The sequence below is a fragment of the Nansenia antarctica genome (genome assembly GCF_963989245.1).
Source record: "Nansenia antarctica genome assembly, chromosome: 4".
Taxonomy (NCBI): Eukaryota; Metazoa; Chordata; class Actinopteri; order Argentiniformes; family Microstomatidae; genus Nansenia; species Nansenia antarctica.
Genome location: NC_137689.1, coordinates 65,474,456 through 65,502,016, shown reverse-complemented (window position 1 = coordinate 65,502,016; position 27,561 = coordinate 65,474,456). Strand labels below are relative to the sequence as shown.

Below are 27,561 nucleotides of genomic sequence, written 5' to 3'. Positions count from 1 at the left end.
CAACTGGTTCTCCAGCTGTACAGCCGCAGAGAGGAATGCACTACAGAGAGTCGTAAGAACGGCCCAGAAGATCACCGGCGCCCCCCTCCCCTCTCTGGAAGAGCTGTACAACACACGCTGCCTCAGGAAGGCCTCCAAGATCTCCAGAGACCCATCCCACCCTGGGTACGAACACTTTGCTCGGCTGCCCTCGAACAGGCGGTACAGGACCATGTTCGCAAGGACAAACAGACTGAAGCTCAGCTTCTACCCCAGGGCCATCCAGGCCCTGAACACAGCAAAGACCTAGGTTCTGGGCCCTGGACAGTCTGGACGGATTGATGGCAGCTGCTGGATTGAAAATCAGGTGTAGTGCTGAGGCACAAATGTGTACATTTCAAGCCTGCAAACTGCGACACTTTAAATGAATGTGCAATAACACTATGTGCAATATGACAACCCTAGGGTACATAAGGTTGCAGAGAATAGGAAATGTTAGAATAGGTATAGCATAGCATAGAGTACAGCACAGTGTTTTATTTGTACAGTATAGTATAGTGGATAGTGTACATAGCCTTTATTTATGTAAACCAGCTCCTTTCCCTTCTTGTTTGTTTTTTTTCTCTTTTTTTTTCTTTCCTAGCACCAGGGGAGCCCCCCCTCCCAAATTTCGTTGTTTGGTACCTGTACTATATCAATGACAAATAAAGACCATTCATTCATTCATTCATAATTGTAAACAAACAAACACTGTATAGCTTCAAAACATGTTTGCTCAGTCCAGGGGGGGTATTCAAATCCTGGCTAGTTTTTCTAATTCGCAATAATTTCAGCTCGAGTTCCGTTCCATGAATGTGGCTCAAATAATTCGCTGCTTGGTTGCTATGCAACTTCAGAACAAACCTGGTAGCGATCAGGTTTTCGGTCTGGTTTAAGTAATACGTGCGTCAAAAATGTCTCACAGGCGGAAACTAAATCCCGAACGACAGTTCCGTCAAGTGTCTTTTTGGAAATATTAGTATCCCACCTTTTACGAGATAGATAGATAATTTGATATTCTGATAGATAGTTTGATAGTGTGCTAGATAGATATATAGATAGTTTGATAGTGTGCTAGATAGACAGATAGATAGATAGATAGTTTGATAGTGTGCTAGATAGATAGATAGAAGCAACACAACGCACAGGTGTTCAACCTGGTGAGACGCAGGAGGTGCCAGGCCCGGAGTCACCCCATAGTGCCCAGAACCTCCAAGTGTTGCAGTCTAACCCCTCGAGCATCAAGTCCGACCGGAGGCGGATCAAATGGCCAGCAGCTAGCATGACTTCACTGTGGAAGCAGTTCGATGACGATGTCGACCAAATTCTGGAGGTAACGGTGAAGGGCGAGGCTGACAGGAAGCTACAGGCGATGACAACAATCATTGTCAGCATTGCAGCTGAACGGTTCGGCGTGGAGGAGAAGAAAAGCTCCGGAACATCTTACGTAAAGAACCAAAGAGCTGCAAAGATCCATAACATCAGGCAGGAGATGAAAGCGCTGAAGTCCCAGTACAAGGTGGCAGGAGAGGAGGAACGCACTGGCCTGGCCCAGCTAATGTGCATCCTACGGAAAAACATCAGGATTCTCCGCCGGGCTGAGTGGCATCGGAGGCGGCGGCGTCAGAGGGCACGTAAACGTGCTGCATTCATAGCCAACCCCTTCAAGTTCATGAAGGATTTGCTCGGGCAGAAGCGCAGTGGCAAACTGGCCTCCTCGCAGGAAGAGATAGACGATCATCTGAAGCAGACGTACAGCGATCCCGCAAGAGAGCAGGAGTTGGGAGAGTGCAACATCCTCATAGACCCCCCTGAACCGGAAGAGCAATTCGACATGTATTGCAGCTGAAGGAAGTCAGGGAGGTTGTCCGCAAAGCAAGGGCAAGCTCTGCTCTAGGACCGAGTGGCACTTCATACAAAGTGTACAAGAACTGTCCCAAACTCCTGCTGCGTCTGTGGAAAATCCTGCGAGTCTTCTGGAGAAGGGGGAGGATACCTGAACAATGGAGAGTGGCTGAAGGGGTTTGGATCCCAAAGGAGGAAAACTCCACTCAGCTAGACCAGTTCCGCATCATCTCCCTGCTGTGTGTTGAGGCAAAGGTTTTCTTCAGCACTGTTTCCAGACGGCTGTGTACCTACCTGGCAAAGAACACCTACATCGATACATCCGTCCAGAAGGGCGGTGTGTCAGGAATGCCAGGTTGTCTGGAGCATACCGGCGTGGTGACACAGCTCATTCGGGAGGCCCGAGAGAACAAAGGCAACCTGTCAGTGTTGTGGCTTGACCTGGCAAATGCATTCGGCTCCATTCCACACAAGCTGGTTCAGTTCACCTTGATGAAGCATCATGTCCCCAGCAGGTGTAGAGACCTCATCGCTGATTACTACAGCAACTTCAGGATGAGGGTCTCTTCAGGAGCAATAACATCCAGTTGGCACAAGGTGGAGATCGGTATCATCACAGGGTGCACTATCTCTGTGACACTGTTCTCCCTAGCCATGAACATGCTCACCAAGTCTGCTGAGCCAGAGTGCAGAGGGCCCCGAACGAATTCCGGACAACGGCAACCACCCATCAGGGCATTCATGGATGACCTCACAGTCACGACAGAATCAGTCCCAGGCTGCCGGTGGATTCTGAAGGGACTCGAAAAGCTAGTGGAGTGGGCCCGGATGCGTTTCAAACCCGCCAAATCAAGATCGATGGTGCTGAGGAAAGGGAAAGTGGAGGACAAGTTCCGGTTTACCATCACAGGCACAGCCATCCCAACTATCACAGAGAAGCCAGTCAAGAGCTTGGGCAAGGTTTTTGACTGCTCTCTGAGAGACACAATATCCATCCAGTCGACCTGCACTGAGTTGGATGGCTGGCTGAAATCCGTGGACAAGTCAGGCCTACCCGGGAAGTTTAAAGCCTGGGTTTACCAACATGGCATTCTTCCCAGGATCCTGTGGCCCCTCCTTGTCTATGCGGTCCCTATCTCAACAGTGGAGACCTTAGAGAGGAGGGTCAGCAACCACCTCCGGAGATGGCTTGGATTACCAAGGAGTTTGAGCAGCACCGCACTCTATGGGAACACCAACAAACTGCAACTGCCCTTCAAATCCTTGGAGGAGGAATTCAAGGTGACAAGAGCCAGAGAAGTGGTTCAGTACAGGGACTCAAGTGATCCGAAGGTGGCTAATGCAGGGATCCAAGTGAGGACTGGCAGGAAGTGGAGGGCAGAGGAAGCTGTTCAAGAGGCAGAGGCGAGGCTGCGTCACAGGAGCTTGGTGGGAGTGGTCACACGAGGTCGAGCTGGGCTTGGATCCTTTCCAACTCCCCAAATGAACACCAGGGGGAAGGAAAAGCGCCGCCTTGTTCAGGAGGAGGTGAGAGCAGCAGTGGAGGAGACAAGAACCTGCAAGGCAGTGGGAATGAAGCAACAGGGAGCTTGGACGAGATGGGAGAATGCAATTGAGAGGAAGGTGACCTGGGCTGAGCTTTGGAAAGCCGAGCCTCACCGCATCAAATTCCTCATCCAGGCAGTCTATGATGTGCTTCCAAGCCCGTCAAATCTGCACACATGGGGCATAGCAGAGACACCAGCATGCCAACTGTGTTCCAAGCGAGGAACCCTGGAACACATTCTCAGCTGCTGTACAAGGGCCCTTGGAGATGGACGGTACAGGTGGAGGCATGACCAAGTCCTGAAGACCATTGCTGAAGCCATCAGCGCAGGACTTGTGTGGGCAAAGCAGTTCCGACCCTCCAAGAAAACCATCGCCTTTGTCAGAGCTGGGGAGCAGCCAACCCCTGCCAGGAAAACATCTGCAGGCATCTTGACCTCTGCAAGAGACTGGCAGCTGTTGGTTGACCTTGAACATCAGCTGAAGTTCCCCAGCCACATTGTAGTCACCACCCTGCGACCAGACATTGTTCTCTTGTCTGAGTCCACCAGGCAAGCAGTGCTGCTGGAACTGACAGTCCCGTGGGAAGACCGCTTGGAAGAAGCCTTTGAGAGGAAGCTCTCCAAGTACGCGGGACTGGTCAGTGACTGCCAGCAGGCTGGTTGGAGAGCGAGGTGTTTCCCAGTAGAGGTTGGTTGCAGAGGATTTGCAGCCCGTTCCTTGGCCAGAGCCTTCAGCAGTTTGGGCATCGATGGAGAGAGAAAGAGGAGAGCCATCCGCAGTACCACCAATGCGGCAGAGAGAGCCTCTAGATGGCTGTGGCTCAAAAGAGGAGAGCCATGGAGTCATGGTAGCTAGTTAGCCATCTGGACACAAGCTGGGGTCTGATCAGCCCCGGCTGGGTCACCTGGAGGAGGGTGTATGATGTTGAAAGACCCGAAACGCCCGATGATTCCAGGAACATCACTGAAGATGTGTCCAGAGGCGTCAGTAGATGTATGTACACAGATAGATAGATAGTTTGATAGATAAATAAAAAGGTGTACAAAAATAAATAATAATAATAGGTATGTCTATCAACTTGCATCAACAACGTCATAATGATGTGTTTGGCGCAGGGGTTAAGGCAGCCAGCTAGAAGTCTGAAGGTTGCCGGTTCGATATTTAATTTAATGTTTCTTTTTTTGACATTTAACCGAAGCCTTCATGCAAATCGATTTACTATATATCTGTCTAAGTAAGTGAATCATCTATCCATCAGTAATCATAAGAAAAAATAATCTATGCCAAATATTGCCCCCCTGTGCCCCCCCCATGGCGCCGGGGCTGGAGCACACGGAATTTCCAAACCGGTCTTGTGTGAACACTGATAACCCAAGGCTGATTTACATTCGAGGAATCACTTGAGGCTTGAATCCCAATCAGGGGGCTGTTCCACTAACTAAATAAATCAGCGATCAGCCAACCTGGGATCAGCCAATCTGGGATTGGAATTCAAGCCTCAGGTGATTCCTCGAACGAGGATCAGGCTTGTGACATGAGTGTTCACAGAACACCGGCTTAGAAATCCTCGATATGGGCGCGTGCACGCAGACATAAAGAGCCCCGAAGGGTCAAACTGTCGAAATGAAGATACTCCACTCTGCAGGGGTCCTACTTTTGCGCAGCATTCCGACTTATTGATCTTTATGAAGACGGAAAAATATCAGCAGCAGGCTACAAACTGTCATATCGTCACGATGGCATAGTGGTATTGAACGCTGCCATAGTATTTAATTGTCATTTTAAGATGGTGGTTCAAATCCCTCTTCTGACACACTTTTTACTGCATTTCGTTGTCTGAATCTAATCTAAAATCTCATTTTCTTATGATTACTGATGGATAGATGATTCACTTAGACAGATATATCTATTGTAAATCGATTTGCATGAAGGCTTCGGTTAAATAAATAAAAAACTTCACTTAAATCAAATCTCGAACTCATAACCATCGGAACTCTAGCTGGCTGCCTTAACCCCTGCGCCAGCCATCCATCTATCTATCTCGTAAAAAGTGGGAACTAATATTTCCTAAAAGACACTTGACAGAACTGTCGTTCGGGATATAGTTTCCGCCTGTGAGACAATTTTGACGCACGTATTACCTAAACCAACCTCTAAACCTGCTCGCGACCAGAATTACTCAGAAGGATTGGTTGCATAGCAACCAAGCAGCGAATTATTTGAGCCACATTGATGGAACCGAACGCAAAATGAAATTATCGCCGATTAGAATATTATCGCCGTTTAGAAGATAATCTCGCTTAGTGGAATAGGGCCCAGGAGTTGCCTGAACGAGGCTTTCCTTTTAATCTTGAATATACTAATCCAATGTAGGTGGAATACCCCCCAGGCTCGGTCCAGGCATCCATATCCCTTTCTATGGATTTCAGAGTTACATTTCTCCAGCCCCATTCCTCACAAAAAGTTTACCACAAAAAGTGGTTTGGCGTGGTGACAGCTTTGTTGTTGTTTCAATCCCAGATTGCCCCTTTAAATGAGCATGATGTATCTCCTGTTGTTACTAAATAAGTGGTCCTAGTCTTATAATCAGTTTCCTTCCCTGACATAACACAGAACAGTGTTCTTAGAGTGACACTGTCTCTGGGAGATCCGGGCATTTTTATGGCCCTCATTTGAGGAACGATCCAAGCTCCTGTACAGTAAATACTGTGTTTAAATCTATAGTGCACCTTTATAGCTGGTATGGTCACAATGTGCTTTACAGTGTTTGACTTGGAACAGTAAATCACCCATGTGTTTGAACTGTTAGCACAGTAGAGCAGTAACCATGCATCTGATGAGGCTTATTTTATTCACTAAATATCAAATCGACTTAAGGTCAAATGAAATGTTTTCTTGCATTGAAATGTGAATAGATAGACCTATAAGATATGGCCCATATACATTACATTACTTACTTATACACACATACAAAGGCTGTGTGTACAGTAGACAGAGTGCGTGAGTGAATGCCATAACTATTGAATCTCATTTAATAGAACACAATAAAATGACACACATTTTATTGACACACACACACACACACACACACACGCACACACACACACACACACACACACACACACACACACACACACACACACACACACACACACACACACACACACACACACACACACACACACACACACACATGAGAACCTTTTATATGACACATCTCGCCTTGACAGAGACTCACAAGCGCCGCTGAGGGAAGGTAAGGTTGATGCAGCCTGTGTAATTTGGCCCGGCCCGGAGTAATTTATACGAAATATATAAATGAAATATATAAATGATGCCTTTCTCAGTCAGGTTGGACGTGGAGAGGGATTGTTCGCGCGGGGCGGAGTCAGCGTGGGAGGGTCAGCTCAAGAGATGCTGCTGAAATCTCTTCAGTGTTGAGTTTGCCTCTGAGGTCTGTGGCTGTAGACTAGGGGATCTCTGTCGGTTCAAGACAATAATCCGGCTACATAACATACCGTATTATTAACTAACTTCCCAGTGTAGCATCTTCGCATGGGAGCCAATTTCCTTTGTGTCGCCGGCGGAATTATTAACGTGACTTCGCCGAATGCGAGTGAGGTAAGTGAGCGCATCCAGGTAGAGTTGATGAGTGGGCTGGCAGCACGGTCCCATGCCAGTCTAAGCGTAAATACATCAAATGCGATGCCGCAGTTTTATATAGTTGTTGTTGTTTTTTGTTTTTGTTTTGAACTTTTTTTTCTATTTTAAAATAATTTCTGATCACTGAAAGCACCATTATATATAATCAGCTATAGAACACAATTGCCTACACACAATTATTATAAAATGTTCTTAATTAAATGGGAATGCCATGTTTTAAAATAGCTTATGCTTGTTGTCCTTAAGTTCCATCATTTTAAACAGTGTTAAAATATTCCAGCACTGTCACTGTTTATTACATCGGTCCATTTCAATGTCTCTGGTGTCCATAGGCCACAGCAGGCACACAGCCTCACAGAAGTGACATGCTGTTGTCTCCTGCTATTGGATGGTGTCAGTGAGATCACAACAGTTTAACACTATTTATTAGATGTTAAAAGGTAAACAATTACCAACATTGTCTGTACTGTAGCCTATAAAGGGTGTCCCTGCGTCTGATTATGCTGTAGGTGGAAAGTGCTGATATTGAGTAATCGGTAATGGGATTTCCCTCTCGGTAATCCCGGGGCAGTGTGACGATCAGGTCACTTTCAGATCTGCTGTTTGTTTGATCACTTACATGGTCAACGTGAGTCCGTTATGTTTTAACCACGCCTAAGTGATCTTAAAGATCGTATTAAAAGTTTGGTAATGCATTAGGCTACTAGTGTTCGTATGATTGTAAGTTTACTGTTATAGGGATGGAACATTATTGTAATTACTTATTGTCCACTGTAAGATCATGCTATTCTCTGTCATTTTCTCTGTCATTTAGTTTTTTTTCAGTTGCTAACACACGTTTTTGAAAACAGCTAGGTCTCATTTTCTCATCTCATATATCCTGCAAAATGAAGCACTGCATTCAAAACTACATAAACACTTGTCAAAATCTAACTTTTGCATCAAATGGCACACACTTCATTCATATTGTCCAACCAACCACTGTTGTGCCCAGTCAAAAGCACCTTCACCTTTGGTGAATAAAATAGTTCTGTATGTAGAGAACTTGAGAGACTTAAGAGATTGTTCAAGTCTACAGAATATATGCGCAGAAACACAAATATACTTTGGAAACAAAACCTTTTTATTTTTCTCCACAACAAATCAGTGCAACGTGCACAGCACATACAGTATACATTACAGTTGTGTAAACAAAAAATCTTTTTACAAAAAAAAAACAGAGGAAAGAAAGATATTTAGGCTGCATCTCGCCGCCTAGATGGGTTTTATAGTGCTTACATCCTGATTGATGAGTCGACAATTAAGCAATGAGGTGTTTGGCCAGGTGACACGTGTATTGGCCAATTGGTCCATGGTTGTGGCAGTGTTTTGAAATGGCAAAAAAGTGATTTTATGTCAGATTCATGTGTCTTATGTAGAGAACCATTTGCAGAGTGTTGCAAGTGTGCTTTTTGTGTCATTTTAGTATGTTAGCAATTGAAAAAAAAACTCTCTTCCTCGCTCTTGCTCTCTCTCTCACTGTATAGTTGAGGCTCAGAGGGGTCTGTGAGGGCAGTTACCGTACTCTCTTCAACTCTCTCTTTCTCTCTCTCTCTCTCTCTGTCTGTCTCTCTTCCTCACTTGCGCTGTCTCTCTTCCTCGCTCTCGCTCTCTCTCACTGTAGTTGAGGCTCAGAGGGGTCTGTGAGGGCAGTTACTCTCTTCAACTCTCTCTCTCTCTTTCTCTCTCTCTCTGTGTCCCTTGCCATCTCTCTCTCTCTCTGTCTGTCTCTCTTCCTCACTTGCGCTCTCTCTCTTCCTAGTCTCGCTCTCTCTCACTGTAGTTGAGGCTCAGAGGGGTCTGTGAGGGCAGTTACTCTCTTCAACTTTCTCTCTCTCTCTCTCTCTCTCTCTCTCTCTCTCTCAAAGTTCCAATATCCTTTGATCTCCAGTTGTTCAGGGGATAAAATGGTTAATAGAGTAATAGAGAATAATAGTCTACTTTATACTCATAAATGAAATGAGGGCAAGTTCTTGGAGGTCAAATACAAATGATTGTCACACTAGAGGCATAGACACAATGTTACACTAGAGGACGTAGGTTAGATATGACGTGTGTGTGTGTGTGTGTGCCCCACTGTTTTATAACTCATGTTGAAACAATGGGAAGAACTACATGCCAATGTTCTTGCAGTGAGTAGACTCATGAAGGAGATCATGTAATAGCGTTTCTGAGATGTCCATCTCGATATTTCCATTACAATGAATCTCCTGATTTGCTTTGTAAATGTTATTTAACCAGGTCATAGGAGATCGCGCCAGAGACACTCTGGGAGCTCTTCGATCATCCTTATCTTGTTTATAGAAGAGGGAAAACATGGTTCAATCATGTCCATACACATAATTGAGTAGATCACATTTCCCATTCTTAGATCATTGCACTGGCTCCCGGCATTTCACAGAATAGATTTGATCTGCTATCATGCTTCTCGTCTACAAATCCCTGAATGGTGTGGGGCCAAAATACATCTCAAATATATTAGTGCCTTATGAATTAATTGAGTGTATTTTAAAGAGGCTTTTTTTAAGTGATTGATTTGTTTTATTTATTGTTTTTGAAGCTGAACATTTTAAATTATTATTGTATCTTATAATAATATTATACAATATTATATATGACTCATTTTATTTTTCACTTATTAATTGTTATTTTATCTCATGTGTTCATGTAAAGCACTATGGGTATGCATTGAGTTGTATAAATATGTGTGAATTTGCCTTGCCTTGCCTAGTTATTACAGACATAATGTTCATGTACAGTAGAACCGTAAAGGGTCCATTAGCTATCTCAGTATGAGAACCTTTTGACATTATGCAATTTCAATCTTCCCCTTAATTCTACCTCAGGACCACCCATACCACACAACACAACCCTGCTGCTGGAGAGGCACAACGCTGGTCCAGCTGGTTCAATTAGTTTTCTCAGTTTCATATGACGATGTGTGTGTGTGTGTGTGTGTGTGTGTGTGTGTGTGTGTCAAGGTTAGGTGACACACTTCAGCACTCTCACGTATTATATAGGAAGGAGCGCACACAAAGAACACACACACATATTATTCAACCTTGTCCTGTAGGCCTACGCATCACACTGTAGGCTACATATATCTTTACTGTACGTATCATATTGATATTCATGCAAATATATTGACTTCTTACATTCATATTTCATATTCATTGCACGTTGCGCGAGGCAGGACATGAACAAGTTGTCCACCGTCGGCATTGACTTCACAGTAATGGGGGCCCACCCGCTGTGCCGACGGACCACGATGCCGACAGTTTATTAGCGGATTTCTGCGAGCTGACAAGACGGTACATGTGGGGAAACTAGGGTTAGGGTTAGGTCGGTGCTAGGGTGCTACGGTTAAGGTTAAGGTTAGGGTTGGGGTTAGGGGTAGGGTTCGGGTTAGGGATAGGATTAGGGTTAGACATGCCAGCATGTACCAAGTCGACGTAGCACCTAACCCTAACCGTAGTTTTCCCACATGTACCGTCTTCCCACATGTACCGTCTTCCCACATGTACCGTAACAGAGAAGCGGAGAGCATTCATATGCAGGGAGGGCTGTCGGCACAACGGTCCGTCGGCATATTGATGCGGCACCACAGTAATGAACGTCTTCGGGTAACGTTCCCGATAAGTCCAATGATTGCAAATGTCATACATTGAAGAACATGAACACGCCCACTGTAGACAATTGACTATCATCCCCAAGCACATCCCATGTATTGCCTTATGTCTTCTTGTGCTGCAATGTCAGGAACCGAAGCCAACTTCCTTGTCTTAGTACTTGTCAATGACAATAAGGTTGAATCTAATCTAATCTAAAAGAAATAAACATGATTTAGGATAATAAATACAAAGGGAGATATCTGTTTTTGCAAAACAATATGTTATATAGTTTAATCGGGAATCTATTTAATTGGATCTGTACATATTAAACAATACTTGGATGTTGTGAAATGTATTATCAAAATAATAAGATGAACAGTTGGACGAATTACGTATAAACTGATTCCGTTGTCGATGCAGTCTGGCACATAGATATTATATTATCTATGGTCTGACAGACGGTTGAAGAGTTTCATATTGTCATGACGTATTCGTTGCGCGGAACTGTTGTGTAGAAATTGACTGGGTGAAATGTATTTTCTTCGCCGGTTCCATTTGCGTGCGCACCGTTGTGCGTAAATGTTCTTGCTTTGCGTACGTATGCAGGCTGTTTACGCCAGTTCTACGCAAAGCTTTATACATGAGGCCCCTGACCCTGTCACAAATGTTCTCTTAGCAAACTTCAAACAAGCTTCAACATGTTTTTTCGTCAGTAATGGAGTCTTCCGGAGGTGTTTGCGAATGGCTGCCTCGTCAGAAATCTTCAAAGAGTGGAAGTGTGTGTGTGTGTGTGTGTGTGTGTGTGTGTGTGTGTGTGTGTGTGTGTGTGTGTGTGTGTGTGTGTGTGTGTGCGTGTGTGTGTGTGTGTGTGTGTGTGTGTGTGCATGTGCATGTGTGTTGCCTCCCTTGGTTATTGCATTTTTGTTATGACCACTTTGTACAAATAACTACCTAATGACCACTTTGTCAAGCAGTCTGGGTACTATGTATTGTATACTGTATGTTTTGGGGTATTTTGCACATTCATTTATTTAGTTTGCACACCACATTCCAGTAGTTGCATCAAATTGTGTACAGTTTGTGAGTTTTGTCTTTACAGTGTCGTTAAGAGATGGTTGTCAGACACCTTGTTTCCAAACTCCAGGCAGTCATTAACAGCCATGTTGTAACTCCACACCAGAGGACTCCCCCCGGTGGCCCTTAATAATGGAACATCCCTGACATTTCACATGGATGGACCTGCAGGATCAGCCCCAGGATCCCCTTACGGCTATGACACCTCTCTATAACACCTCCTGATATTATCACAAAGAATGTGTTTGAGGAATCAAACTAGACAATGACTCTCTGTTTCCGTTTGGTTAGGGTAGAGGAAGCATCATTACAACTTGCTTTATAAAGACCATTCATTCATTCATATTAGACCTACAGTATCTCATTATCAGGAATCGGAGAAAATTGAAATTCATTTTAATTTAATTATATAAACTCCTCAAAAAAAGTTTGGAAACGTTATTTCAGTCGATTCTTCCTCCCCTTTACTAATACCAATTGGTATTGTATGTTATATCGTTGGAAAGCCTGATTAGTCACCTTTACAACCAGGTACATGTAAGGATCATGCATTCGTGGAATGAGTAACACAGGTAAACGTGTGGGTAGCGGCCCAAAAAATGTGCCAAAATCCCCTGCAATATTCTTCTGTTGGTATTCACTCTCGTTTTGAGCTTCAAGTGCTGGCAGGTGTATGTCAGTCACAGGTGTGTGACTGGCACCTGAATGGCACCTAATTGACAGGAATGATATTCTGGGGCCAGTGGCGATCCCATATCTCCAGAATCTGGGACCTAACTCCATCCTCCAGGATGACAACGCTCGCCCCCACAGAGCCAGGATCATCACAGAGCACCTCCAGAATTTGGGAGTGGAGAGGGTGGAATGGCCTGCCGTGAGTCCAGACCTCAACCCAATTTAACACTTGTGGGATCAGCTTGGGCGTGCGTGTCAGAGTGACCAACGCAACCATGTTGGCTGACTTGCGGCAAATCCTAGTTGAGGAATGGGATGCCGTCCCACAGCAGTGTGTGACCAGGCTGGTGACCAGCATGAGGAGGAGGTGCCAAGCTGTTGTGACTGCGTATGGATCTTCCACATGCTTCTGAGGTCCATGACAGTGTAAAATTAATAAAGTGTAAAAATGGCCAATATGTGTTGTTTTTTCCTTATTACTGTGGGAGAGTGCAATCATCCAATCCACCAAGCAACTCAAAACGAGAGTGAATACCAACAGAAGAATATTGGGGATTTTGGCAAATATCTTTGGGCCGCTACCCACACGTTTAGCTGTGTTGCTCATTCCACGAATGCATGATCCTTACAAGTTGTACCGCGTTGTAAAGGTGACTAATCAGGCTTTCCAACGATATAAAATACAATACCAATTGGTATTATTAAAGGGGAGGAATAATCAACCAAAATAACGTTTCCAAACTTTTTTTGAGGGGTTTATTTATTCTTTATCCTAAAACATGCATGTTTTATTGAAATTGAAACAGCGAGCAATCACAGGTCACACATCATGCATAAATACAATGGACATTAAACCAGGAGAAAGGGTTGGCATGGCTATCTGTATGACAGCGAATATGTCAAGTATACCTACAGTGTTCGTATAACTTTGCTTTCATAGCATTTCTTTTTTATATATAAGATCATCAACATATTTGTTATTGTTTATTTTATATTTTTTAATGAAAATGTAATGAATGTAAAGATTGCATTTGTTATGTGTTATATAGAAGATTTTTACATCAACATTTTCTTCTCATTTTTGAATTGTTAATTGAAATCACTTCCTGAATTGGCTGAATAGAAATCAAATTGAACCCCACCCTGCTGTATAGGCATGGAGGGGAACCAGGAAGAGAAAAAGAACTGCAGTACTTTTGTAAAAGACGAGGCAGCAGTGAGAAACAGGCCTTAGGCTCAGTATGCCATTCATGGAAGCTCCAGGTGGTTTACCTGCACTTTCCCAGCTAAGCAACTAACTTCCAACCGTTGTTATGTAAGACGGCTATATGCAGCAGGAAGCCAATCCTTTCTCTCAGCGCTAATGCCAATTATCAGATCATGAGGATGTTGTTGAAATCAAGTGCCATGCAGTAGATAAGGCAGTCATTTTGAAAGCCGTGGAGATATATCTGCAGTAATATAGTTAAACTAGTGGGACTTCATGAGCTCAGTCAACCAGTTGCCTGACTGTGGAGCCCAGAGACAGGGTGGTATTTAAATATAATTGAGACAGTACTGTAAAATAATAGAAATTCATTCATTTTCATTCATTCGGTAGTAATGTCAACTCCCACAGTCCCGATCAATCTCCTCCCCACTTACTTATCGTCTGCATCCAAGATATGGCATGAAGGCCTATATGTTAATCTGTGTAACTTTAAATTGTATGAAAAGAGCCGAAGCATAATAAACGTTATGATAATTGTTGAAGTGCCTCTTGCTAAGATGTTTCTTTAAGACGGTCAATAATGTCATGTCCTTGCACTACCCGCTATCTGCACTCAAGTATTATATTTGTATTTATATATATATATATATTCATAGATGTTTGCTATTCTCTTGTTCAAATAATAAAACTGGAAAATGTATCACATGATTGTCGTTGTGTGAAAATAACAATGATACAGTCAATACATCTGCAACGCAATGCGCATATACATCAATCAATCAAACTTTATTTATATAGCACGAGTCATGCATTGAATGTTTGGTCATCGGCTGGTTTCAAGAGTTTTGAGACATTTGCAAGAAACACAATGGGACCACACTGACTGAATGAACGCCCATACCATGCTTTCCATGCGTTCCATTTCCACCTGTGCCTAATGTCTTTGATGGGCACATTTGATACAGAATTGTATTTATATAGCACAAGTCATGCACTGAATGTAACTTCAAGTGCTTAACAGTAGTAAATAAACCACAATAAAGTCCATAAACCACAATAAAGTCCATTCCATTCCACAATACAATACATTCTCCACCATTCCGTTAATTAGTGACTGATCACATTAGTCACGCTACTCGCACCCGTACACATGTATCCAATATCAAATAAAAACATTTGAGCAAAAAAAGCCCAAAAACATAATTTATTTTAACATACGCTACCATATTGCCAACCACACAACACTAAATACGACGCGGAAACTCCCTCACAGAGTTTTCGTGTCTTTGCCGTCTCAACCCTCGAATTCGGCGTATTTTTTTTTTGATTTTATCCCTTTTTCACCCAATTTGGTAGCCAATTGAACCCAACCTAGCATCCAATTATCCCCTGCCTATTGCGAAGGATCCGCCGCACGACCCCGTGGCCGGCAGTCCCAGAGGAGGCCGCCAGGCAGACTAGCTGACTGGCTCCTCGAGCCCAGCACCTGTTATTCCGGCACCCCGGGGGCGCTGTTGCGCGACGGATCCTTGTCCGGAACTACTCCTATACCGCCCTCGGGAGCGGCCGCCCAATATGCCGCTCCCCGTGTGTGCCCCAGCCATATCCGGATCTGGCGAGCTGGGATACGATCCCAGTCCCCGGTGGGCAGCTTGCACTAGTGGCCAGTGCTTAGACCGCTACACCACCGCGGGGCACGCTAAATGCTTGTTTTGAAAGAAAACTTGATGGCACTTTATTTGATTGTACTGTTTCCACTTGTATTTTTCCATTGTTAACTAAAGAATTCAATTTCTAAATATTTTACTTCCAACTTTCTGGCACTTCAACAGAGAATTGCTAACAACATGGTACTTCTAAGCAGTGCCGATAGTTGGTGCCGATATTACAATTTAACCATGTAGGCTCATGCAAAAGTAGAAACCTGGTTTGTCTGGTTTGTGCAAAGATATTTAACAAAGATTTACTCGCACCACGGCTGTTCTAGTGTTAAATTAGCATTTTCAGTTGAATTTAATTGAATTTAGATCCCCTATCATTCACCTTCAATGTCACTGTGATGATCGTTTGACAGCCGACTCTCTTCTTAAACCTTTCACTTAGCCCGGCAGCAATATTTTGCAGTGACAAGACTGTGAATGATGTTTCTTCAGCTATTTCGAAAGGTATTTGTCTCTTGGGTAATATTGTTGTCCTTGATCTGACATGCTATTTCTTGAGTGGCCCCTCAACCCTTTGAAGGAGACAGCCTTTGGCTTTCTACACTGTCTAAAAACAGCTGTTTTTAGACCTCCCCCCTGAGGGGGGTCAAAAGGTAAAAGATTGAGATAAACAAGTGCTGCCCTAGTGATGACCGCCCTGAAGGTCCTTCATCATTCTGGGTATGACATTTACATTAACTTTTTTGACATTGAGCAGACACTTTTATCCAAGGCGACTTACAACTATTTGTCGAAAGTAAGTGAATCATCTATGCATCAGTCATCATAAGAAAACATCTATGCTAGGACCAGGTGCCATTGGCAGTCAACAGGCTAGTCATTTTTTAATTATTATTAACAGTAGAGGAACTGTACAGAGAGGTAGCAGGGGATCAAGAGGTCTTTAGGAGGGACAGTCAAGATGTAGCCTGAATTGATGGGTCTTCAGTTTACGACAGAAGATAGGTAGTGACTCTACAGACTCTTGTAGTGACTCCTAGCACCCCCCCCACCTCCCCTTCCCGTCCCTGGCAGTACCAGCAACATCTGCACAGGGAAAAAAATCCGGATTCAGGGTCATGTAAATACGAGTCCGGGCCTCCAGCAGCAGCAACAGCATCCGACTGTGTGTCTGCGCTCTGATGACATAAGCCCCTTACGCAATCAGATATGTTGTATGCCAGCTGGTAGAGACCCTTTTTTAATCCTTGGTGTAACTGCACACACAGGGGCAAACAATAGATTTTTCTGTCATGTCTACTCCACTCCACGAGTCTTAAGGGTGGTTTAAATATACTGTATTTAGTTAGAATTGTTATAATTAAACATCCTATGTGTTTGTGATTGTTAGTCACCGTGGTGCGGGCAGGAAGATTGGAGTCTGAGAAAACGCTGAGTTGTCCTGAATCACTCAGAAATCATGTAGCAAATTTACCAACTTTCGCCTCTCCGCTCACACGAAGCACAGGGATGATGTAGAGATTAAGTCAAATTTAGCATACTGCATTCGTACCTTGATCGCACAGTCTGGCCTATAAGTGACACAATTAAAGGGAACTGTTAATGAATGATGCAGTAACGGCTGCCAATCTGTAAGAAAAAAAAAAGAGAACTATCTGTGAATTACAACACTGAATTTCACATTTCCATTTTACACTACCTTTGCATTAAGCAGGCATACAGGAGAGCCTCTTACGCTTAACATTGAAACAATGCTATCAGAGTAGGCTACTACGAAAGGATGTCCAATTGCAGATAACACAATATTTACATATTTCTCATACATTCAAGCCTTGTCTAGTCCTTTGATGGTTTTTGCTGAGTCTGTATTTATCGATTCTAGCATTTCCCAATGAAGTACAGCCTTAGAGGTTATTCATCTTAGACCAGTGCATGGGGAAAGGCGGTAACCTAGAGGCTAGCAATCGGAAGGTCGCTGGTTCGGTCCCTGCCTCAGGAGGGAGCTGCATGTGCCCTTGAGCAAGGCACTTAACCCCTTATTGCTGACTATGGCTGACCCTGTGCCTAGAGCAAAAAATACAAAATTCCAACAATTGACTGACAAGTTGATTGCATGGCAACAAACAATTATAAATTATTATTATTATTATTATTAATTATTTGACCCTTGTCACTTCTCATGGCAAGACCCCGCAATAGATAAGGTGTAACTAATGATGGTAAAATATTCCCCAAGCTAACTAGCACATTCACTATGGTACGCAGCACGGGAGGGTTCACCGGCTGTCCGTCTTGCTCCACAAAAACTACTGGGCCCTGTTCCACAAAGCGCGATTAACTCTGATCCAGGTTTAAATCAGATCCGGGCACTAATTTAAGCTTGCGGTCGGTTCCATCAATGTGGCTCAAATAATCCTTCTGAGTAATTCTGGTCCCGAGCAGACTTACAGGCTGGTTTAGGTAATGCGTGCGTCAAAAATGTCTAACAGGCGGAAACTACATCCCGAACGACAGTTCCTCAAGTGTCTTTTAGGAAATATTAGTTCCCACTTTTTACGAGATAGATAGATAGTTTGACTGTGTGATAGATAGATAATTGGATATTTTGAAAGTGTGATCGATCGATAGATAGATAGTTTGATTGTGTGATAGATAGATAAATACAAAAGTGTAAAAATAAAAAATAAAATAAAAAATAAAATAGACTTGCATTGATGTCATCACAGCGGTGTGTTTGGCGCAGGGGTTAAGGCAGCCAGCTATAGGTCCGAAGGTTCACGGATCAAAACTTGATTTATTTTTATTTATTTATTTACATTTAACCGAAGCCTTCATGCAAATCGATTTACAATATATATATATATATATCTGTCTAAGTGAATCATCTATCTCTCAGTAATCATAAGAAAAAATTATCTATGCCAAATCCAGGGTCCAGTTAGAAGAACATAATTTACTACTCAGAAAGGCTTCAAACACCATTGTAATCGTTTCAGTTCTTGTAAATTAGCCTGCACCATAATTTTATAGCCTATATACTTTTTTAGATGAGATTTTAGATTAGATTCAGACAACGAAATGCAGTAAAAAGTGTGTCAGAAGAGGGATTTGAACCACCGTCTTAAAATGACAAATAAATACTATAGCAGCAGACGATACCACTACACCATCGTGGCAATATGACTGTATGTAGCCTGCTGCTGATATCACCACAGTAGTAAATATTCATTTATTAAAATATGAACATATAACAATAACTGGGGCTAGTATGACCTACGCATTTAATCGGTCAGCAATTTCTTGCCAAACCATTTCCCTCGTTAATTACCAATTGCCTTGTTAATTACGGCAGTATTGCACTATTTTACATCTTATTTTTCGTCTTCATAAAGATCAATAAGTAGGAGTGCTGCATAGTATCTTGTGTAGTATCTTCATTTCGACAGTACGACTCTTCGGGGCTCTTTATGTCTGCGTGCACGCGCCCATATCGAGGATTTCTAAGCCGGTGTTCTGTGAACACTCATGACACAAGCCTGATCCTCGGTCGAGGAATCACCTGAGGCTTGAATTCCAATCACAAGTTGCCTGATCGTTTATTTTTATTGCCGATATACTAATCAACGTTCGTGGAATACCCCCCTGGTGTCACACATGACAGAGCTTATACGGGGCTAGGACTTTTGTGGCCCTAAGCAAGATTTTTTATGTGCCTCCCCCCCACGTGCCCTGTGACACTGATGATGGTTGTATGACTGAAACATTTGTCCTACACCTTGCACTTTTTGTACCAGAGCACTTTGCACTTTTTTTAAGAGCATGATAAAATAAAGAAACAAATATTTTTCTAGTCTCTGTCCCTGTCTCTGTAAGGAGCCCCCCCCCCACACACACACACACTTTCAACTATAAAAGCAACAAATAACATAAACTATAGTCTATAACTAAAGACAATGACAAATGAACACCAATAAAAACAAACATATTTTGACAAATAACAATTAACCAATATAAAAGTGCAAAATATTCAAAACAAGTAAAGTGAACACTACAAAAACTGTTAAATATGTTAACAACAGGCTACTGTAGAAACTATAGCTGTCCATCCTTTCACCACCATCCAACATCAGTCCTAAAAAAAAATACCTCTAGTGGCCCTAAGCGACCACTTAGTCTGTTTACACCTTGGGCCGGCCCTGAGCTTATACCTAGTTTACCTCTGAATACTATTTTAAGCATTTTCAATATATTCTAACCTTTAGGCCAAAATGGTTCAATTAATTGGGACATATTTAATCTTTTTCTACACAGCTACAGTATTTTATTGAGAATTTAATAGAATCTATTTCTGTCAATTCTATCTGTCGGTACCTGATGGTCACTAGTGAGGCAACTTGCTTGTTTCCCCAGCAAGCTTTGTTGTGACTAAACACACAGGAACCAGGGCAACCATGAGGGTTCTTGTTCAGATGATGATCAAATGATCCGTGATGGTCAACCTTCGCCTGTATTTTGTCTCAGAAACAGGCCTGACACTGACACCAGAGGCTGTCTGGCACGATGAGGAGGCACGCGGGAGTCACACTGATGCTGTCCCTGATTCTGACGGGGATAGCGCAGGGAGCACGTAAGTCAAAGACCCTCTCTTCTGGTTCTTATGAGATTAGACTGGAGAGAAACAGGCTGAAGGGAGCTAGTAGCTAGTTACCGTAAGGATTATTCTACAAGATAGAAGATGTAGATGAAGTACAGTCGTGTGAGATACTTCGGGGGGGATACTTCGGGGGGGGGGCTCCATTGAGGGTACATATATAATAAGACATATAGAATATGTGACATGGTCTGGTGAAAAGGGCAGCAAGTTGGCAATTCTCAAGTTGTGCAAATGAGCAAAAAGCTTTTTTTCTGCACTTTCATAATCTGGAGAAAAAGAAAAAGAAAAAAGATCATGCCTTACTTGAAGACTTTTTAACCAGACCCTGTCACATGTCACAAACAAAATATATGAGGCAAATAAATGAAAATGAGATTAAATTATCGAATTCTGTACATTTAAGGCAAGAAAAATCTGCACACAAAATATATATTCAGCAGAATTTTTGCACAGCACGTGTGCGTGTGTGTTGTCTTACCTGTGCTACATGCTGGTTGTTCTGCAGGCCCCTCTCCTCCAGGGAAGCCCAAGCTGACTAGCTGCCGATCCCCAGAGAAGGAGACCTTCACCTGCTGGTGGGAGGCTGGCTCTAATGGGGGTCTGCCCACCACCTATTCTCTTTTCTACCGCAAGGAAAAGTGAGTGGCAATACACAGTTACACACATACCTTCCTGTCCGCACACACGCACGCATGCACACACTCACACCAGGGTTTTCAGGTACTGTTTATGTAGACACAGAGGGTGATGACTTCTGTTACCTGTTTTGGAATCTCACAACAGGCCATATTTAGCACAAAGGGCTGGTAGAAAGTAAACAATTGAAAGTTGATGATATTTCTACAATTCATTATCTCGTAGGTACATATGAGTACCATTGCACGAGTCTATGTGCTGTTCTTTTTAGAAAACAGATCCTAATGGTGCTTCAAGAAGTCATCTGGTCGGCGTGTAAGTGGCGTAGCATGCCATATCATCCCAATGCCCTGGTTCAATTCCGGCAATATCCTGCATGTCATCCCCTTCTCTGTCAATCTCCACTGTGTCAGAAAGCAGAAATGCCCTAAAAACGCCTTTAAAACAAAAACAAAAAAAACAGTAGCCTAATCTCTCCCTCCCCACATCTTCCCATTATGCCTGAACATGTGCTCCCTCTGTAATGCATTGTGACACTCTTTCTTCCTCTCCTGCAGCTCAGAGACGGTGTATGAGTGCCCAGACTACCGGACAGCTGGAGAGAACTCCTGCTTCTTCAACAAGAACGACACCTCCATCTGGGTCAACTACAACATCACCGTGAAGGCCACTAACGCCCTGGGCAGCAATTTCTCTAACCCTGTGGATGTAGATGTGGTCTATATTGGTGAGTTGTTCTTTTATTTCTGTATTTCTTCTCCTCTTTCCTCCTCCAACTCCAACGCTTCGCTTTCCCTCTCACTTGCTTTCTTTCTGGCTTCTGTCTTTCACTCTCTTTCTCCGTTTCTTTTTCTCACCTCAGTTTTACTTCAGCAGTGTTTGTCGAAACCTTTTAAACCATTTATTTTAAATCATTGTTCATAACTCAGTTCTGTTCACAGGCGTCTGGAAAATATAGATATTTAGTTTTAAACATCTAATCAATCAAGCTTATTTGTATAGCGCTTTTTTTTTTATCAATCCCGGACAAGCCTGTTATGTTACGCCTGAAAGCGTCCCTATAAAACAAAAGGGACTAAAACAAAGTGCTGTCCAAAAGCTGTATACATAAAGTAAGCCACAACACAAGGAAAAGGTCAGAGTCACTGAAATAGTGTATAAAAGGTTAAAATTGTAATGGACACCCTCATCCCTAACCCTAACCCTACACATACCCCATGAAACAAACATCCACTAATAAGGAACAAAACAGGCATCTCCCACTACCTTAAATGTCCAGTCAGTGGCAGGGCGAACAGGAAAACAAAAGAAGAAAACAATACTCACCGCCCTGCCAAGCAAAGAAATAAAGGGAAAATCATACTTTCCACCCCAATAAAGTCAAAAAGAAGTCCATCAAAATTGCAGCAATTAATCAATACTACCAAACAAACAACAACAAAAAAGGTATGCATTGTGGAGAGGACCAAACATTTCCCCAGGCTGCAGTCTTTTTGAAGGCTTGGAGGACATCAGCCACAGGTGTCCCATCAGCCGAATCAGCACATCCATGGCCCCGCCTCCTCCGGCACACCACCTCAACAGAGAAGTTTTAATTATATTTCTCTATAACACACGATTAAAAGGGGTTGCAAACTGAAAAACGTATACATAAACTAATGCATGTTGTCATGCATTTAATCTCTTTTGACATTGTTTCATAGTTTCATTTTCTTGTTCCCCTTGCTGCCCTTTGTGACTGTCTAGGTCTAGACTTTTAGGTCATGGAATGCCTGATTCTGTGTCATGGGCCCTATGTTGCTTACTGATTACCTTTAGACTTATGTCAGATCGCAATAGAGTCTGACTAAACATTAACTTTTTGACCTTTTTACTACTAGGCCATTAACCTCTCTCTCTCTCTCTTTCTTCTCAAGCTATTTTCCTCTTGAGGTGTAAGGTGCCTGTCTGTCAGACAGGAGTGTGCTAGCTAGCTGCTTTAGCTTCTCAGTGACCTGAGCTATCAATAACTAGTGAACATGTCTACACATGCCGATACACGTCCAATCTCTGGTCATTGACACTAGTATCTCACCACCTCCTTGTCTTTCTCTCTCTCTCCAGTCCAGCCACATACCCCAGAGAATGTGACGGTAGGGGTGCTGGAGGATAAGGAGGGGCCCTTCCTCCGGGTATCCTGGGAGCCCCCCCATAAGGCCGACACCCGCTCCGGCTGGATAACCCTCATCTACGAGCTCCGCGTCAAACTGGAGGAGGAGGGCGAGTGGGAAGTATGTAAGATCATCGCTGTGTTCACATCACGTTTGTCATGGCAACCCCCCACAGGAAGTGCATTGATTAGGATTTTTCTCTCTGATTGGAAGGTACAGTAGAGCACTAGAGTATGAGTGGCCATCTAGTAGTCTTGAAAGGCCAGGATACCATGCTGAATTCACAAAATTACATTGTTCAGTGATACTGCTATGCAGTGGCGGCTGGTGGTGATACTGAGTGGGGGGGCTAATAAATCCATTAGGCCTAGGGTCTATACCAGGGGTGGACAATTAATTTTCACAATGGGCCACATGAGAAACTGGGACTATTGTGGAGGGCCGGACCAGTAGGCTGAACTTAATTCTGCTCAATATTACCTTTATCGCTTTATAAAAAGCAGTAAATTATATGGTTTTGACTAGCTGCTACTGGTAAGAATACATGTTACGATAAGGCTATGAAAATGTGGAGTAGGTCAAATATAGAAGAGCAAGAGGACTCATTTAAACACAGGGAAGTAAATGCAGCTATAGTTTTGACCTTTTGCAACATCAGTTTGTGCCTATTAGTTATTAACATTACATACATACAACATTACGAGTCACAGTGTAGTATTTCTACCTTCTGAAATTATGGCTAGGACTGGTGATATCAAGCGACAGGTTCTTTATATACAAATCTGCTGATATACACTTGTGATCACTTTCTTTTTCAATAAAACGAGCTATTAGATATTAACTTTCAATTCAATGTACAATTCACATTTCTCAAAAACAACAAACTGTCAACTTATATGACGTCTTTCTACAAGACATTCTGGAACCTGCAGTTCTTCTTCTTAGCTAATACAACAGAAATGTACTTCTGTCAATCAATCATGTAACATATTAATCAATCTATTTTAAATGTGAATCAATCATGTAACACATGAATCAATCTATTTTAACTGTGAATCAATCATGTAACACATTAATCAATCTATTTTTACTGTGAATCAATCATGTAACATATTAATCAATCTATTTTAACTGTCTAACTAACTATAAAGTTACAACACACAGAGCTAAGCATCTGAGTAGAAAAAGCAACAAGTGCTTTTGATATTTTTCAGTTCTTTTTTGTATTCAGTGAGAAAAGTCCAGTCTGCCTTGGGCTTGAACAAGTGCACTGAAGTCTGGTTGAATGTCTGAGGTGGAGATGCGAAGGACAGCTGACAGGTGATCATCAGTGAGAGATGAACTTCATCACTGAGAATGTTTGTTCACATGTGTAGGTAGATCCAAAGAGAACTAGCATCCTCTGAGCATGCCTCCTCATGTGTGGAAAGTTCTCCTCTTTGAGAGTAAAAGTCCAGCAGTGATACTGACTTAAAGTGCTCTGCCAGTAGTGTATCAGACTGCAGGTCAATGAGTTTGAGCTGAACGTCGCTGTGTGTATTATCCACACTGCAAGTTAAGGGAGAACAAATCATGTTAATTTCATTCTCAACTGTTTTGAAGTCTTGAAATCGCCTTGAAAACTCACCATGGAGAGCTCCTAACATGGATGAGTACCTGCAGAGGTGTTGTTCAGACTTTTATTCTGAAACTTTTTTTTTCTGGGACTTTTATTCAGAAACTTTAAAAAAAACTTTTATTCTGAAATATTCTCCTCCTGTCCACGTCTCGAGGTGTCCTTGGGCAAGACACTGAACCCTAAATTGCTCCCAGTGAGCGGGCCGGCGCCTTGCATGTGTGTGAATGGGTGAATGAGAGGCCATTGTAAAGCACTTTGGCATATGCCGCTATATAAGTGCAGTCCGTTTCACTGTAAAATGCAATCTGGGATGTGAAGACATAATGCAGTAGGCTAGGTAGTATGTCGTGTCATTTCACCTCAGGCAACTGCTCGTAGTTAATGCAGAGATAAGATAAGGATTGTCCTGTGGGGTCGTGACCTTTGTGCTGTGTGAGTTAAGTCAGGTGTTAGCCCACATACTACATCTACTAATTAAATCGCTGAGCTCTTCTCTTAAGCTCTGTGAATTGACTTGATGACCGTTAATCTTCTATTAACACTGGTTACTTTCTGGTAGCTCTGGTAACTCATTACATTGGTACCTTATTGGCAACAGTTGGTACTATTATTTATTTATTTGTTTTGCCCAGCCACCATATTTTTTGCCCAGCCACCATATATATATACTGTATATATTTATGTCCATTTATAGTATATGTGGTATTATAGTACATGTTAAGATAGTGTTCTCGTATCCCGGCTCGCCAGATCCAGATATGGCCGAGGCACACGGGAAGCGGCATATTGGGCGGCCGCTTCCGAGGGCGGTATAGGAGTATTTCTGGACAAGGATCCGTCGCGCAACACCGCCCCCTGGGTGCCGGAATAACGGTGCTGGGCTCGAGGAGCCAGTCAGCTAGTCTGCCTGGCGGCCTCTTCTGGGACTGCCGGCCACGGGGTCGTGCGGCGGATCCTATGCAATAGGCAGGGGATAATTGGATGCTAGGTTGGGTTCAATTGGCTACCAAATTGGGTGAAAAAGGGATAAAATCTGAAAAACAAATATTTTTTTTTTTTTTAAAGATAGTGTTCATTTGAATTGGTATAGTTCTTGTTCATTTCTGATGAATTCCATATTTCAACAGTTGGTAGCTTCTGGTACCTAAAATAAATCTCCCAATAGCTGAGAAGTCATTCCTTGGGGTTAGTTATTTAATTACCCTGTTAATGTTTACAGGTAATTAGGAAACTGTACATCAACACGTTAACAATAGTTAATGAAAACGTAAAGTTGTTACAAGCCTGACGAACATGACCATTTACACCAGTGTCATAATTGAAAATAAATATTCAAAAGATAGCCAATCGTTGGTTGTGCATAATGACTGATGCTATTGTGTGTGTGTGTGTGTGTGTGTGTGTGTGTGTGTGTGTGTGTGTGTGTGTGTGTGCGTGCGCACGTGCGTGTGTGTGTTCCCCTCTAGGAGCACCGTGCAGGCCAGCAGAAGATGTTCAACATCTTCAGTCTCCACTCTGGTGGGGTGTACATGGTACAGGTGCGCTGTAAACCAGACCACGGCTTCTGGAGCAAGTGGAGCTCAGCCACCTACGCCCAAGTCCCTGACTGTAAGTGAGCTGTGTACTGTGTGGTTTTTATTCTGTGAATGCATTAACTCACTGCCCCAAAAAAAAACGGAACACTCACCACCTAGAGTGTTTAATATGCTTTTTACCAAGCTACAATACTTTGATTGGCTACAAAATGAAGCATCATCATTTATGCATTTGTACAGGGTTTGGGTGAAAGTCCTCAAGTAGGCATGGTCATTTTTCAGTTTTTCCAGATTATGAAAGTGCAGATTGTAAGCTTTCAAATGATGTGTCAAAAGTAGTTGTAGAAGATATGCTTATTTAAATGTTGGTACCCCTCAAACCATACAGTGTAGAAGCTGGCTCTGAATCCAAACACATGCAAAACAGCTTCTAATAGGCAGTGCTAAAAAGGTACACCACAACGAACATCTAACTGCATGCTGAGCACATCTCAACATGCTGATAGAACATGATAACTACACATAATTGGATGATCACACAGTCCTTGCTTTTCAACATGTCCTGAAACTTAGGATTGCCGACATGCACACATTTTTGGTTTCACCCGTGGCCCTCTAGAATGTTGACAGTTTGAATGACATGACACAAAATGAGTTAAGATAAACTGGTATGCCATGTTTTGGCTATATATCATGTCTCCGTAGGCAGGCTTATGCTTACCATGCTGCACATGTACAGTCAATCACTGAGGTGCTCACGTGGTGTTGTTGTGCAGATATCCCACGGGAGCGATCCATATGGATCCTGATAACCCTCTTCTCTGCCTTCATCTTCTTCATCCTCATCTGGATACTCAACATGAAGAGAAGCAGGTAAGAATGCAGTGTGAATTAACTACACTGAGTCAAGATGTCAAATATCTGTTGACACTTACTCATCTCTCTCTCTCTCTCTCTCTCTCTCTCTAGTGTGAAGCACTGTCTTCTACCTCCAGTTCCTGGACCTAAGATAAAAGGATTTGATAAACAGCTTCTTAAGGTAAAGTGATGACATTATCCTAAATACAGTACGATAAGTACTGCAGTTAAAATTGGAAAAGAAGTTAAAAGAAATATGGTAATAGGTAAGACTTCTTATATTTTATACTTTTTTTCTCAACCTCTTTGTCCTACAGAATGGAAAGTCAGAGGAAATCTTCAACGCTTTCATGATCCAAGGTTTCCCTCCGACATCGGACTACCAGGACCTCCTGGTGGAATGCCTGGAGGTTTCCGTCTACGAGGAGCAGGAGCTGATGCTGGAGGGCAAGGACGTCCAAGATGGCGGCCTCAAGCCCAAGAGCCCATCGGACAGTGACTCGGGCCGCGGAAGCTGCGACAGTCACACCCTGCTGATGGAGAAGTGTGGCGAGGCCAAGGAGGAGGCGGGGCGGGGCTCGGAGGGGGGCCGCCAGGGGACGCTGCAGGGCCAGGTGGCGTGGGAGAGTCTGGAAGAGGGAGAGGACAGCCAGGTAAGCGAGGAGGCCGACACCCCGGACACAGCTGACGGCAAAGTCATGACCTGGCCCTCCGCCTTCTCCCCGCTCCTCCACGACTCCATGTCCTCTGACCACAACCACCACAG

At 43.2% G+C, this 27,561-nt stretch overlaps 1 protein-coding gene across 1 annotated transcript in view; it reads left to right on the top strand.

Annotated features, from left to right (window-relative positions):
* Positions 1–19,904: 19,904 nt before the first annotated feature.
* The window catches only part of prlra (prolactin receptor a), a gene marked incomplete at both ends in the record, with an annotated part of 8,279 nt that continues 622 nt past the window's right edge, over positions 19,905–27,561 (top strand). The window contains 8 exons of the mRNA XM_080529614.1: positions 19,905–19,971; positions 20,504–20,636; positions 21,192–21,361; positions 22,738–22,904; positions 25,869–26,010; positions 26,714–26,810; positions 26,907–26,976; positions 27,113–27,561. The exon at positions 27,113–27,561 is cut by the window's right edge and continues 622 nt beyond it. Coding sequence (XP_080385740.1) covers positions 19,905–19,971; positions 20,504–20,636; positions 21,192–21,361; positions 22,738–22,904; positions 25,869–26,010; positions 26,714–26,810; positions 26,907–26,976; positions 27,113–27,561 — 1,295 coding nt within the window. The remainder of the gene's footprint in view (positions 19,972–20,503; positions 20,637–21,191; positions 21,362–22,737; positions 22,905–25,868; positions 26,011–26,713; positions 26,811–26,906; positions 26,977–27,112) is intronic.